The sequence below is a fragment of the Natrix helvetica genome, assembly GCF_964273705.1.
Source record: "Natrix helvetica genome assembly, chromosome: 1".
NCBI classification, from domain to species: domain Eukaryota; kingdom Metazoa; phylum Chordata; class Lepidosauria; order Squamata; family Natricidae; genus Natrix; species Natrix helvetica.
The window spans coordinates 100,723,651-100,736,348 of NC_138548.1; the positions used below are offsets into that span (position 1 = coordinate 100,723,651).

A 12,698-nucleotide genomic window follows, 5' to 3' on the forward strand; every position below is an offset into this window, starting at 1 on the left:
CGTCCACCGGACTGCTTCCGCATCTCCCGGGCGCGGATGGATGAAGGTAGCCAGAATGGCGCCGAAGCAGTCCGGCGAGCGAGCGAGCGAGGCAGCGAGATCTTCGGTCACTCGCTCGCCGGACTGCTTCGGCGCCATTCTGGCTACCTTCGTCCATCCGCGCCCGGGAGATGCGGAAGCAGTCCGGTGGACGAGTGACCGAAGATCTCGCTGCCTCGCTCGCTCGCTCGCCGGACTGCTTCGGCGCCATTCTGGCTACCTTCGTCCATCCGCGCCCGGGAGATGCGGAAGCAGTCCGGTGGACGAGTGACCGAAGATCTCGCTGCCTCGCTCGCTCGCTCGCCGGACTGCTTCGGCGCCATTCTGGCTACCTTCATCCATCCGCGCCCGGGAGATGCGGAAGCAGTCCGGTGGACGAGTGACCGAAGATCTCGCTGCCTCGCTCGCTCGCTCACCGGACTGCTTCGGCGCCATTCTGGCTACCTTCGTCCATCCGCGCCCGGGAGATGCGGAAGCAGTCCGGTGGACGAGTGACCGAAGATCTCGCTGCCTCGCTCGCTCGCTCGCCGGACTGCTTCGGCGCCATTCTGGCTACCTTCGTCCATCCGCGCCGGGGAGACATGGAGGCAGAAATGTTATCGGCCTCCCGATGACGAAAGCAAGTGACTGGTTCGTCATCTGGAGGCGCCGACAACATTTCTCCCTCCGCGTCTCCCGGGCGCGGATGGACGAAGGGAGCCAGAATGGCGCCGAAGCAGTCCGGCGAGCGAGCGAGCGAGGCAGCGAGCGAGGCAGCGAGATCTTCGGTCACTCGTCCACCGGACTGCTTCCGCATCTCCCGGGTGCGGATGGACGAAGGTAGCCAGAATGGCGCCGAAGCAGTCCGGCGAGCGAGCGAGCTACGCAGCCTGATCTTCGGTTGCTTCCAGAGCCGGAGCGGGATGGAGCAGCCATCGCCTTGGAAGTGAGTCGCGCGGACGGAGCTTTGGGGCTGAGGAGAGAGGCAGGGACGGAGGGAGTGGGGGGAGAGGAGCCGCCCCCCTCACCCCCCAGGCAATGGGGAAAGCTTTCCCGAAATGGGGGGGGGTGTCGCGGGAAATAAAAAGGGCGTGCGCTGGGGGGGGACGAAGGAGGCTTTGGCGTGCCTTAGAGGCGGGCGGGCAAGCAACGAAAGGAGCAGCGAGGGCGGGCGGTGGCTGCAGGCGGCAAGGCTTGAGCGGGGTGAAAGGGACTGGTGCCGGTGGAGGAAGTAATGCTATGCCGCGGTCCCCTTAATGTTCACTCAGGAAGGCGGAGAACGAGACCACGTGGTCTGCACACGTGGTCTGCACACGTGGTCTGCACACGTGGTCCCATTCCCCGCCTTCCTGATGACGTCACCAGCCTCCCCAGCCATAACCCTCACCGCACGTCACTGTTCCATATTAGAAAAAGTATATATTATAAACACAGAATAATATATATGAAATCAAATTCACGAACAGAATAAGTAGCGAAGTGCAACTTCGAACATTTGAACCAAATCAAATATGTATACATTTTGATTGAAATAAATATTTTATGCATGTGACTTATACCTTAACAACTTGATTCACTGGAGCATGAACAATCCATTGGCATTCTGCCAGGTTATTATATGCTTCTGGATAGTGCATGCTTTGCACTGTTCCTTCTTCAAAGAGAACTGCTAGAGATCCACAGCCAGAATCTAAAAGGAACCCAAAATTTCTTCAAAATAAATAAGTTGTTTCAAACATTTACAAGGTTGTGTTGCCCTATTACACTATGAAATATCCCATTTAGAGGGAAAGAAGTATTACTTAGGTGATGAATGAAAACTGTTTTCAAAGGAATAATGTTACTACAAATGGTGTAAGAATATATTTGATAGATAGTTTGGAGTTGCTTGTGATAGTATCTCTGTTGTGAGAGTGGGCAGTTCTAAAGTTGATGTGGATCGGTTCATTTGTATCAGAAACTGCTCAGTTCTTGAGTGTAAACATCTTAGCACCCTGTTTCCCTGAAAATAAGACTTCCCCAGATAATAAGCCCAATTGGGCTTTTGAGTGCATGCACTAAAATAAACCCTCCCTTGAAAATAAGCCCTCCCCGAAAATATTGCAACACAGCAGCACCCATGAGGTGACCACGTTCACCGCCTCCTGCACCTCAAAAATAATAAGACCTTCCCGAAAATAAGGCCAAGTGCTTATTTTGGGAGTGAAAAGAAAATAAGATCCTGTCTTATTTTCGGGGAAACACGGTATATATAAAGTCAATTCATATCTGAATTCCATCCTGCCTTGTGATAGCTTAGGTTATTCCTCAAAGAACTTGGCACTTCTTCATGAAGTTCAGGCATTCAGAAGTTCAGAACCATAAAAGACCTCATTTCTCTCTTGAAAGGGAAGGAAAGAGAGATGAATGCAGTGTAGGTGAGGCTCCAAAATGCCATTCTGCTCTTTGTGATGTATTCTTATATTGATTATGCAGTATCTCAAATCAAGAATAATCTGAATATGCACAATGGATTGATCAAGAGCATAAATATTTACCTAGAAAACTAGCTGGCTTAATAGCTCGGTATGTCATGCTAAATCCAGTTCCTTCTTCCTTGTTATCGGAGACAAATTTCAATCTTACGCTGTTTGAACCAATCAAAATAGGCAGTGGTAGGTCCATTCCACACAATTTTCCTAACCGGCAAAATGTAGAAATGAAGATAGTGATACTCATAGACCTGGTGGTTATTATTATTAGGGTCGCACATTCATCCTTGCAACTTTCAGGCATTAATTTAAAAAATAAATTGTAAAAATAAATTGCAGGTAGTAAGTGGCTGTTCAGTTCAATATAGTGTCAAGTAATGCTGACTTTTGAGTAGGAGGTTGTTTTGATTGTCAAATGAATGTCAACAATAGCAGAAACTTCTGTTTTTAATTAGAAGCCAGCTTGTGGCAATATATTTTGAAGAAGAAACTTACCAATGAGTCTATCATCCATAGAAATAACTGACAAAGAATCATAGTCACAGAATTCATCTGGTTCCACATCAAAGTGAGAAAAATTCAACACTATATGCCTCCCTTCTGGAACAGATAAAGTCCAAATGCAGAGCCTACATTGAGAAAACATGGAGTGATTTCTAATTGAAAATTAAACTATTAATTAAGCACAGGTGCACAAAATCATAGATAAAACAAAAGTGTGTTTCTTCCACCCTCCCATGCATATTATATTGAAATCCAGTTAAATGCACTTAACACTCCCCCGATGCCAGGGTGGGTTCCTGCCAGTTCTAACCTCTTCTACAGAAGAGGTTCCACAAATCTGCAGTGCCGTTTAGAACCGGTTCCAGCTCCCTTCCCCTGCCCGTCCGCACATCATCAAGATGAAGAGCGAGGGGAGGAATTCTGGGAGTTGAAGTCCACAAGTCTTAAAGCTGTCAAGTTTGAACACTCCTGGGTTTTTTTTTCTAAAGGGTTAGGGCTGCAAAGGTCTTGTAACTTGACAGCTTTAAGACTTGCGTGCTTCAAATGCCAGAGTTTCTGAGCCAACATTTTGGTTGCTAAGCAAGAGTGTTGTTAAATGAGTTTCACCACATTTTACAAGTTGGCCACACCCATCCAGTCACATGACTGCCAAGCCACTCCCACTCATTCACATGGCCAGCAAGCCACTCCCATCCAGTCACATGGCTGGCAAGCCACTCCCACAAAGCAAGCCACACCTACAGAAGAGGTTCTAAAAAATGTTGAAACCCACCACTGCCCCATGCACACATAATAATAATTTTAGATCTCTAACAAAACCCAGTGAGATTTTAGATTTTCCTGTGTTAAAACCTAATTCAAACAGCCTAAGAAAAATTTCACAGACTAATAAAATATAATGTGAATGTTATGGAACATGCATAGTGTCTAGTGAATGTCTAGTGCTATCAGAGATATACAAAAGTTATAGTCACATAATACATTTTTAAAAGAAGGTTCATTGCTTGCTTTATTTACTGAATAGCCCACTACACAAACATTACTTATCACATTAAGCCACATTTGCTTAGCCAAAGCTTAGCTGATAAATTACAATCAGCGCAGTTTGCATAAACTCAAGCCCATTATTTACAAATCATAATATTTGGTTCATATAATACCAATAAAGCACATTAACGTTTAGAGATCACCCTCGCATCTTGCTCACCATAGCTGGAAGATGCCTCACTAACCATTTCAAAATGTCATACCTTTAGGTTCTCAAAATATTTTGGCAATTAATTGGTAGTTGGGTCCCTTTGAGTAAATCCATGCAAAAGACTTGCATGAAGATGTAACAAATGTGAACAATTCCCCCCCCCCCTATCTTTCAAAACTCGCTTTATCCTCAACTCCAGCACCATTCCAGATTATGAAGAGCAGTTGTCAGAAGTTTTTCCCACTAGAAGTTTTTCCTCTTTCCACTGGTGCTCAGTTGGAGAAGTGAAGCTATGGGAATCCATTATCCATTTTACTTACGTAACTTATTCTGCATTAAATCTATAAGGACAGTGCTGATCTCCTGTAGCATGTTCTAAGGGAGAATATGGCTAGGGTTTCAGGCACCAGAAATTATTCTGGCACTATTTTTTTTATTGATTTTGCCAAATTAAAGATTAAAAGAATGAAGATTAGTATGGCCATGAGAAAATGCCCTTAATATATTGTATTAATGAAATCATACTTTTAATCTTCTGAATTTGATCATTCTGTTAGGGTTTACATAATTAAGAATTCTAGTTAGATATACAGGTAATCCTTGACTTACAACTATTTGGTTAGGGACTGTTTGAAGTTACCAAAGCACTGAAAAATGTGACTTACGGCCAGTGGTGAAATTCATTTTTTTTTTTACTACCGGTTCTGTGGGCGTAGCTTGGTGGGCATGGTGTGGCTTGGTCAGTGTGGCTTGGTGGGCATGGCAGGGGAAGGATACTGCAAAATTTCCATTCCCATCCCACTCTGGGGCCAGACACAGGTGGCATTTGCTGGTTCTCTGAACTACTCAAATTTCCGCTACCAGTTCTCCAGAACTTGTCAGAACCTGCTGGATTTCACCTCTGCTTATGACCATTTTTCACACTACAATAGAGTATGAATTGAGAAGGTCTCTGTATGCAATAATCCAGGGTAATTGAGCCTAGAAAATGGCAAATAAATAAATATGTGTAGTTTAACTACTTACTGATTATCTTGATAAAAAGGCTTTGGGAATTCGGGAAAAACCAATTTTCCTTCACTGCCAGAAAGTGCACCATCTTGAATGTTACACGATGCTGTATTGTGAATATATAATATGTTATGATGGAACTCTCCAATTAAACTGAATACTTATTCATTTTTTATTTTTGTTGCAGTCCTCAAGAGTTCAAATTCTAAAATCTCTAGCCAGCATAATCATTGCTAGGAATTTTGAAATTTGAAAATTGACATCCAACACATCTGATAGATTATATTCCTTACTTTTTCTTACTTAGGGTTAGGGTTAGCAGCAAACTCAAAACACCCTCTGAACACAAAATGGCCATGCACGCCCCACCGAGTCCATATGACCCAGTCACCGAGCACTGGGACTCGTACATGCTACGATTTGACTGCTTCCTCGAGGCAAACAACCTCATGGGCCTTTCTGAAGGCCGCAAGAAGAACATGTTCCTCGAGTACTGCGGCTGGGAAGTGTTCAAGACATTGAAAGACCTCTCTGAGCCGACGCCACTACAATCAGTCGCCTAGGCCATGCTCCAGCAGATGTTGAGGACCCACTATGCCCCCATGCCGTCCAAGCACATTCGCCGGCATGAGTTTAACATCAGGAACCAGAAAGAGGGCGAGTCGATAAATGAGTATGTTGTGACACTTCGGAAGGCCGCCACATACTGCGAATTCCAAGTCCTGAATGAGCTGATTCTGGACCGGATAATTTGTGGCGTGTGGGACATTATCTTACAGAGGAGGTTACTTGCCACATCTGACCTCACTCTGCAAATTGCCTTGGATGAAGCCAGAGCATCAGAATCGTCCGCTATGTCTGCAGAAACCCTGCAGCGCCAGGGCGCTTCACAGGACACGCGGAAGAGCGCATGCTCACATCGCAAGGCTGCAGAGGCCGAGAGCTCAGAAGGCGAAGAAGATGACAGCTGCCGCATGCGTAGTAGCCATGCCCAGCTGGCGCACAAATTCAAACCATGTCTCCCGCCTTGTTCTAGCTGTGGAGGAGACCATGCCAGATCGTTTTGCCATCTCCGTGATGCTATCTGCCAGCGCTGCGAGCGAAAGGGGCACATCGCCAAGGTTTGCTGAAGCAAGCTCCCCCAACGACCTGGCAGCCACAAAGCCGACCTAACCACCAGCAGAGGCTCAACCAAGGGGCATGGCGGCCACCACCCCAGCGCTCAGAGGATGACAACAGAGTTACCCATCACATCTCAATCGGCCAAGCCTGCACAAGGTGGTCAAAGAAGCTGAAGGTCATAGTTCTCATCAAGGGCTCTCCATGAGACATGGAGATCGACACCGGCTCATCACTGACCATCATGCCATGGTCTACCCTGAAGCAGGCTATCCCTAGCCTGAAGAAAAAACATCTACACACCCCTGACACCCGCCTTCGTGATTACCAGGGGAACCTAGTCCTCATGGTGGGCTGAGGCACCTTCCGGGTGAACTTCAACAACTTCAGCAGCCAGCTCCCGGTGACGGTGGTCAGCGGAAACCTGCGGAGCCTCCTGGGGCTTGACTGGTTCGAAGCCCTGGGGCTGGAAGTGACCGGTGTCAATGAGAGCACCGATGAACTACTTGCAGACTCTACCCCCGATACGCCAGTCTTTCGCATTGACTGTTTAGAAACTGGTTCCGTCTCGCTTAGTGATGTTGCCTGCCACTCTGCCAGAGACTCCACGATCAAACAGGTTTTGAACTGAGTGTGGAGGGGGTGGCCCAAGGGGCCTGTTGGGGCTGATTTCAAAATGTATTATCATAAGAGAAATAACCTGTCTGTTGTTAAAGGCTGTTTACTGTGGGGGGACCAGGTCATTGTTCCACCCAAATTACGCATTGCAGCATTAGAGGGTTTACACATAGGGCATCCTGGAATTGTCAGGATGAAGTCTTTGGTTAGGAGTTACGTGTGGTGGCCTAACATGGACAGGGAGATCGAAGAATGGGTGGCTACCTGCACACTGTGCCAGGAATCCAGACCAGCTACCCCAGAGGCACCAGCTAAGGAGTGGTAGCGACCTCAAGCACCATAGTCTAGGTGCACATTGACTTTGCTGGCCCAGTTCATGGCCAGACATTTCTCGTAGTTGTGGACGCCTACTCGAAATGGTTAGAGGTTGTCCTGATGACCTCCACTATGGCAAGGTGCTACGGAGACTTTTCTCCACGCACGGCTTGCCCAACGTCTTGGTCTCAGACAACGGGCCCCAATTCACGGCCATGCAATTTGAGACCTTCCTAGCAGCTCAGGGAATCAGGCATGCCCTGGTCGCGCCATTCCATCCGGCCTCCAATGGTCAGGTGGAGAGAATGGTGAGATTTGCAAAAAAAAAGGCCCTCTCTAGGATGGGCCCGGGAGATTGGCAAACACGGATTGACCACTATTTGCTAATTCAGTACATCACACCCAGTGCCACTACAAGGAGAAGCCCCTCCAAGCTTCTCATGGGTCGCCGGCTAAGGTCCTACTCAGACCGGCTACACCCCAATTATTCTGCTTCATCGCCCCCAGACTCCACAAGCAAGATTCAGACTTTTATCATAGGGTATTCGATATAGGCCCACAACTACGCCGGGGGAACTCTGTGGATTCCTGCCACAGTGATAGGCATCACTGGCCCTCGCTCTTACCTCCTAGAGCTCGAGGATGGTAGGAATTGGAGAAGGCATATTGACCAACTCCGTGGCCACCTCTCCCACTCCACTTTTAGACAACCAGGGTAACTCCTGCATGAGTTAGCCAAAATCCTACCCAAACAGAGCAAACACTCACTTCTTCCACGGCCAGCTCAAGCCCAAGGGTACCAGGAAACTTATCTGGTTTTGTTGCAGGCCCGCAGTGAGCTCCTAGCGAACCGGCTCTAGAAGCTCCAGCCGCGGCCTGTGAAAGGTTCCAGGAGCTCCCACCAAGTGAAGCTGTGGAACAAACAAATCCGTCCGACCTGTCCAAGGAAACCCCTCCTACTGAACCACGCAGGTCAGGCAGAGCTACCCAAAAGCCCGCCTACCTGCGTGACTTCGTTACCAGTAGGATTGTTCCATCCAAGAGTGGAGGGGTGCTAGATACTTGCTGTAACTACAGTGGGTTCCACCAAGGACCTCTGATCTGGTGGGAACAGAGGTTTAATCCTATTGGTCGAAGGGTCTGACAACTCCCTATAAAAGGGCTGCTGTCAGACTCAACCTTCGCTGGATTGTTCTCACTTGTTGTACTTAATAAAGAGCTGTTGATACCGTTAAGCCTGCGTGTGCCTATCCATTACCCAATCTAACATCCAGGACTTTCAAAAAAGTTTGGAGAACCTTTGCAGGAACTCAGCCTTTACAGGAGAGATATGTTGTGTTACACAGCTACAACTCTTCCATATTACTCTTGGCCAATTGTGAGAGACAAGACAAGAGACAGTTTGTCACCTGGGATGCCCTAATACAATGCTTGTCAAATGGGATAACAAAAAATAAAAATGTAATCATGCTTTGGGTAAAATTCAATTTTGTAGAATTAGAGGAGGAAAGCCGCTTAGCTCCAGTAATTAAGGACTTGTTTCATTTCATGTCCCTTTTGGTCCATAGCTTAAAAGGAGTTCTGGAGTCCAAATAAGCCAGCATAGCTCCCATATTTAAAGATTATTTCACTAACCAATCTATAAAGGCAGTGAAGACATGAATTCAGAGATAAAGCCAGTTCTTAACATTAATTTCAAGGGATAGAAAAGTTTATCCACTGAAATTCCTTACCAAATGATGCTGTACAAGGTATTTGCGAATTAATCAGCAACAGTGAGCAGCTAGTAAAGCTAAAAGTAAAACTCAAGAATTGAGTTTTGAACTCAAAAAACTATTGAATTGAGAAATTATGTAAATATTTTTAAAAATCCATTTTTCACATTTATTTTTGCACTGATGAGAATGTAAGCATAAAGTGGAGGATAAAACATTGATGTTATTAAAAATATTCAAATTTTAAAACTTTATACTCACCTACAGAACTTTTCATTTTGACATCTATTTAAAAGGAATGAATGAAATAGATTAGTTACAAACTTTTCATTTTTATAAAGCATCAAAAATGTCACAGTGAATTTGCAGAGCAAAATGTAGATTTCTTTGGGTCCAAATCTCTGTCTTTCCGTTAAAAAATGTATATACAGGCAAAGCTTGACTTGCAACCATTCGCTTAAAGATAGTCTAGGAAAAAGTGATTTGCAACCTGCCGTCACATGACTGTCAGTTACTGTCAATTGGGGAAGCCAAATTCACTTTACGACCATAAAATTCGCTTAAGAATCATATGATTCACTTAACAACCACATGATTCACTTAATGACTTGTTGACTTGCTTAATGGCTGTGGAAAAAAATGTAATAAAATTAGGTCTGGTCACATGATGACTTGCTTAATGATTGCATTGTTTAGAGCAGTGTTTCTCAAACTTTTTGTAACCATCGCCCCCTTAAGACACAATTTGATTTGCCACCGCCCCCTAAAGATTATTTAATTGTATAATATACAAAATGTATTAAATTGCAAAATGTATTACATGTAAATAAATTTTTCACCGGTAGATCTATGAACATGATGTCATAGAAGTATTAGGAAATTCCATTGATAACTCTATGGCTTTTTCTTCATTCTCATCGATGAATCATAGAAAGGTGACTTTGCAAGCCCCTCCAGCTGCATGCAAATTTGCGAACGGCTTTGCAAGCGGATTGGAGGTTTATGTTACATTGCCAAAAGCAAGTGGTTGCATTTTTTACGTTTGCGTGTGGCTATGCAAGCAGTTGCAAGAAAAGACGTTTTATGTTACAGGAATGTTTGCAAGTGCTTGCTATATCCTAGTTTGCAAGCAGCTTAGCTTTTATGTTACGAGCCCCAGAAACAATAGGCCAGCTTTATGACTGAACTCTATTAATTTATAACAAGATATTGAAGCACGGATGTTGTAATCTTGTACATCGACTTATACGAAATATTTATTTAAATTCTATATCAATAACAATAGTTCTAACGGTTAGAACGACCATAGAGGTGGTCAAACACTCACCTTATTTTAGGATGGCTGATAGTACAATTAATTTGAAAATCCGTTGATTAACAACATCATCCCGGTGGAAAAAGCCATAGAGTTATCAATAGAATTTTACAATATTTCTATGGAAATCTATTCATAACTCTATGACTTTTTTCCACCAGGTATATGACTCAAATTTCTGAAAAATCCCAGTAAAAAAATATTCATAGAAATATCAATAGAATACCACAGAAATTTGATGAAATTCTATTCATAACTCTATGGTAGTAATTACTGGGCATCTCCGACGTCTGACACACAAATGACGATCTGTAACGTGATTGGCTGTTCAGACAGAAGGAAGGACGTATCCGAAACTGGCATTTTCGCTCGTTAGATGTGCCAAGGACGCCTAAACTCTAGGAAGAAGACCCAGCAACCCCAACAGCACAGCCATAGAAATTTAAATAGAATACCGTAGAAATTTGATCACCTTTCTATGAGATTCTATTGAAATTTCTATTCCTTGTGCTACTGGGGAAGCCTCTATTCCTGGCGCAGTGAAAGGAGGCTGACTCACACAGCAGTCACTGCGCGCGGCAAACACTAGACCCCCAGTAGCACAGCCATAGAAATTTGAATAGGATATCATAGAAATTTGATCAGCATTCTATGGGATTTTATTGAATTTTCTATTCCTTGCGCTACTGGGGACGCAATGTTAGACCCAAGACTGACTAAGGAAGTGCACATTCGCTCGTATGAAAGCCATGTTTCGAACAGCAACGATCGGTGTTGCAGGTTTGCCCGCGTGCCGTGTGCAATGACTGCTGTGTGAGTCCGCCTAGTCACAGAACAAGTAATAAATAGAATTTGTTCAACGCCCCCTTCTGTACGTTCAACGCCCCCATGTAAGGCGGAACTTCCTACCGCCCCCTTGCACTTCTTTAACGCCCCCCAAGGGGGCGGTACGGACCACTTTGAGAAACACTGGTTTAGAGACTGAAAGTCCAGTCCCAATTGGAATTTGACTGAAATAGAACTATTAGCTAGGAAGAGTTTGAAGCTGAACATTGATATTACTATAAAATAAAGCCAATGACATTTGTAACAGTGCAGTGCAAAAGTCGCCTTCCATCGCTACCAACAAAGAGCCTCCCACATTACCTTCCCATAATGCGTAACTAGTCTCTTAAAACAAAGAGATTAGGAGAACAAGCTTGGAACCATTTCATGTACATAAACTTTGCCGTATAATAAAACAAAATGAAAAAATGTTACATGTATACCACATCCAGTTCTGTGGGCATGGCTGTAAAATCTCTATTCCCTTCCCACTCTAGGGGAAGGTTACTGCAAAATCCCCATTCCCTCCCAGTGGGACTCGGAAGGCAGAGAATAGATGGGGGCAGGACCAGTTAAAGGTGGTATTTACCGATATTCCGAACTACTCAAATTTTTTGCTACCAGTTCTCCAGAACGGATCAGAACCTGCTGAATACCACCTCTGACCATATCCAGATTCTGACTTCTTTTTCTCGCCCAATGTCCTTGCATTTGAATGAACATTGCCAATTTTGCCAGTGCATACCAACGGAATGGCATTCACTAATGCACAAGTAAGGAACTCATGGCTTTCTACATGTTGCTAAACTACAAATGTCAAAAGTTATAATAGTTGGAGCTGCTGAAGGTTGTAATTCAGTGACTTTTGGAAAGCCACAAGCCTTCTAATTACACTTTATCAAGACAAATCTTTCTCCTCGCAATGAACATTCCTCCAAATCTGGTCTAATGTGGTGAAAGAAAGCCCGCCACCTTCTGGTACACATCTGACTAAAGCAGAGAAGGCAGAACAAAGAAAAACATAGTTTCTGAAGCAGACTTTGTTCATGTAAAACCAGATGTAGCCTGACATTATAACCCAGTAAGCATAAAACATAACATAAAATAATAACACAACAGAGCTAGGCACCAACTTTCAACATTTTTGTCAAGTAATGTGATGAGAAAACCTTTGGAGAATGAGTCAGCAGACACTCCCAAGGCAATGGTTAGATAAGAGACAGCATGACCTGCAACCAGGGGTGGGCTTCAAAATTGCAGCAACAGGTTTGCTGCCCTGTTGCTGGGTGGATTTGGCCATGGTGGGTGTGGCCTAGTTGGCCTCCTGCCCCACAGTGGGGGGGGAGTGCATTTTTTTGCTTTCCCCAGGCTCTGGAGGCTTTTTTTGAGCCTCCGGGAGGGTGAAAATTGCTTCCCCCGGGCTCCAGAGGTCCTCCAGAGGCCTGAAACAGGTGCGTTTCCAGACTTCTGGACCTTCCAGTAGGCTCGTTTCCCCCCATCCTCAAGCCTCTGTGCGCGCCCTGCACTTACCTGGAATGATGAACGGGCCCCATGGAGACTCCTGGGAGGGGAGGGGTGGGAGGGGCATG

At 45.0% G+C, this 12,698-nt stretch overlaps 1 protein-coding gene across 1 annotated transcript in view; it reads right to left on the reverse strand.

Moving 5' to 3' along the window:
* Window positions 1–12,698, reverse strand: part of OVCH2 (ovochymase 2) — a gene marked incomplete at its 5' end in the record, with an annotated part of 68,260 nt that overhangs the window by 15,995 nt on the left and 39,567 nt on the right. The window contains 5 exons of the mRNA XM_081945778.1: window positions 1,578–1,708; window positions 2,556–2,696; window positions 2,985–3,118; window positions 5,218–5,308; window positions 9,231–9,254. Coding sequence (XP_081801904.1) covers window positions 1,578–1,708; window positions 2,556–2,696; window positions 2,985–3,118; window positions 5,218–5,308; window positions 9,231–9,254 — 521 coding nt within the window. The remainder of the gene's footprint in view (window positions 1–1,577; window positions 1,709–2,555; window positions 2,697–2,984; window positions 3,119–5,217; window positions 5,309–9,230; window positions 9,255–12,698) is intronic.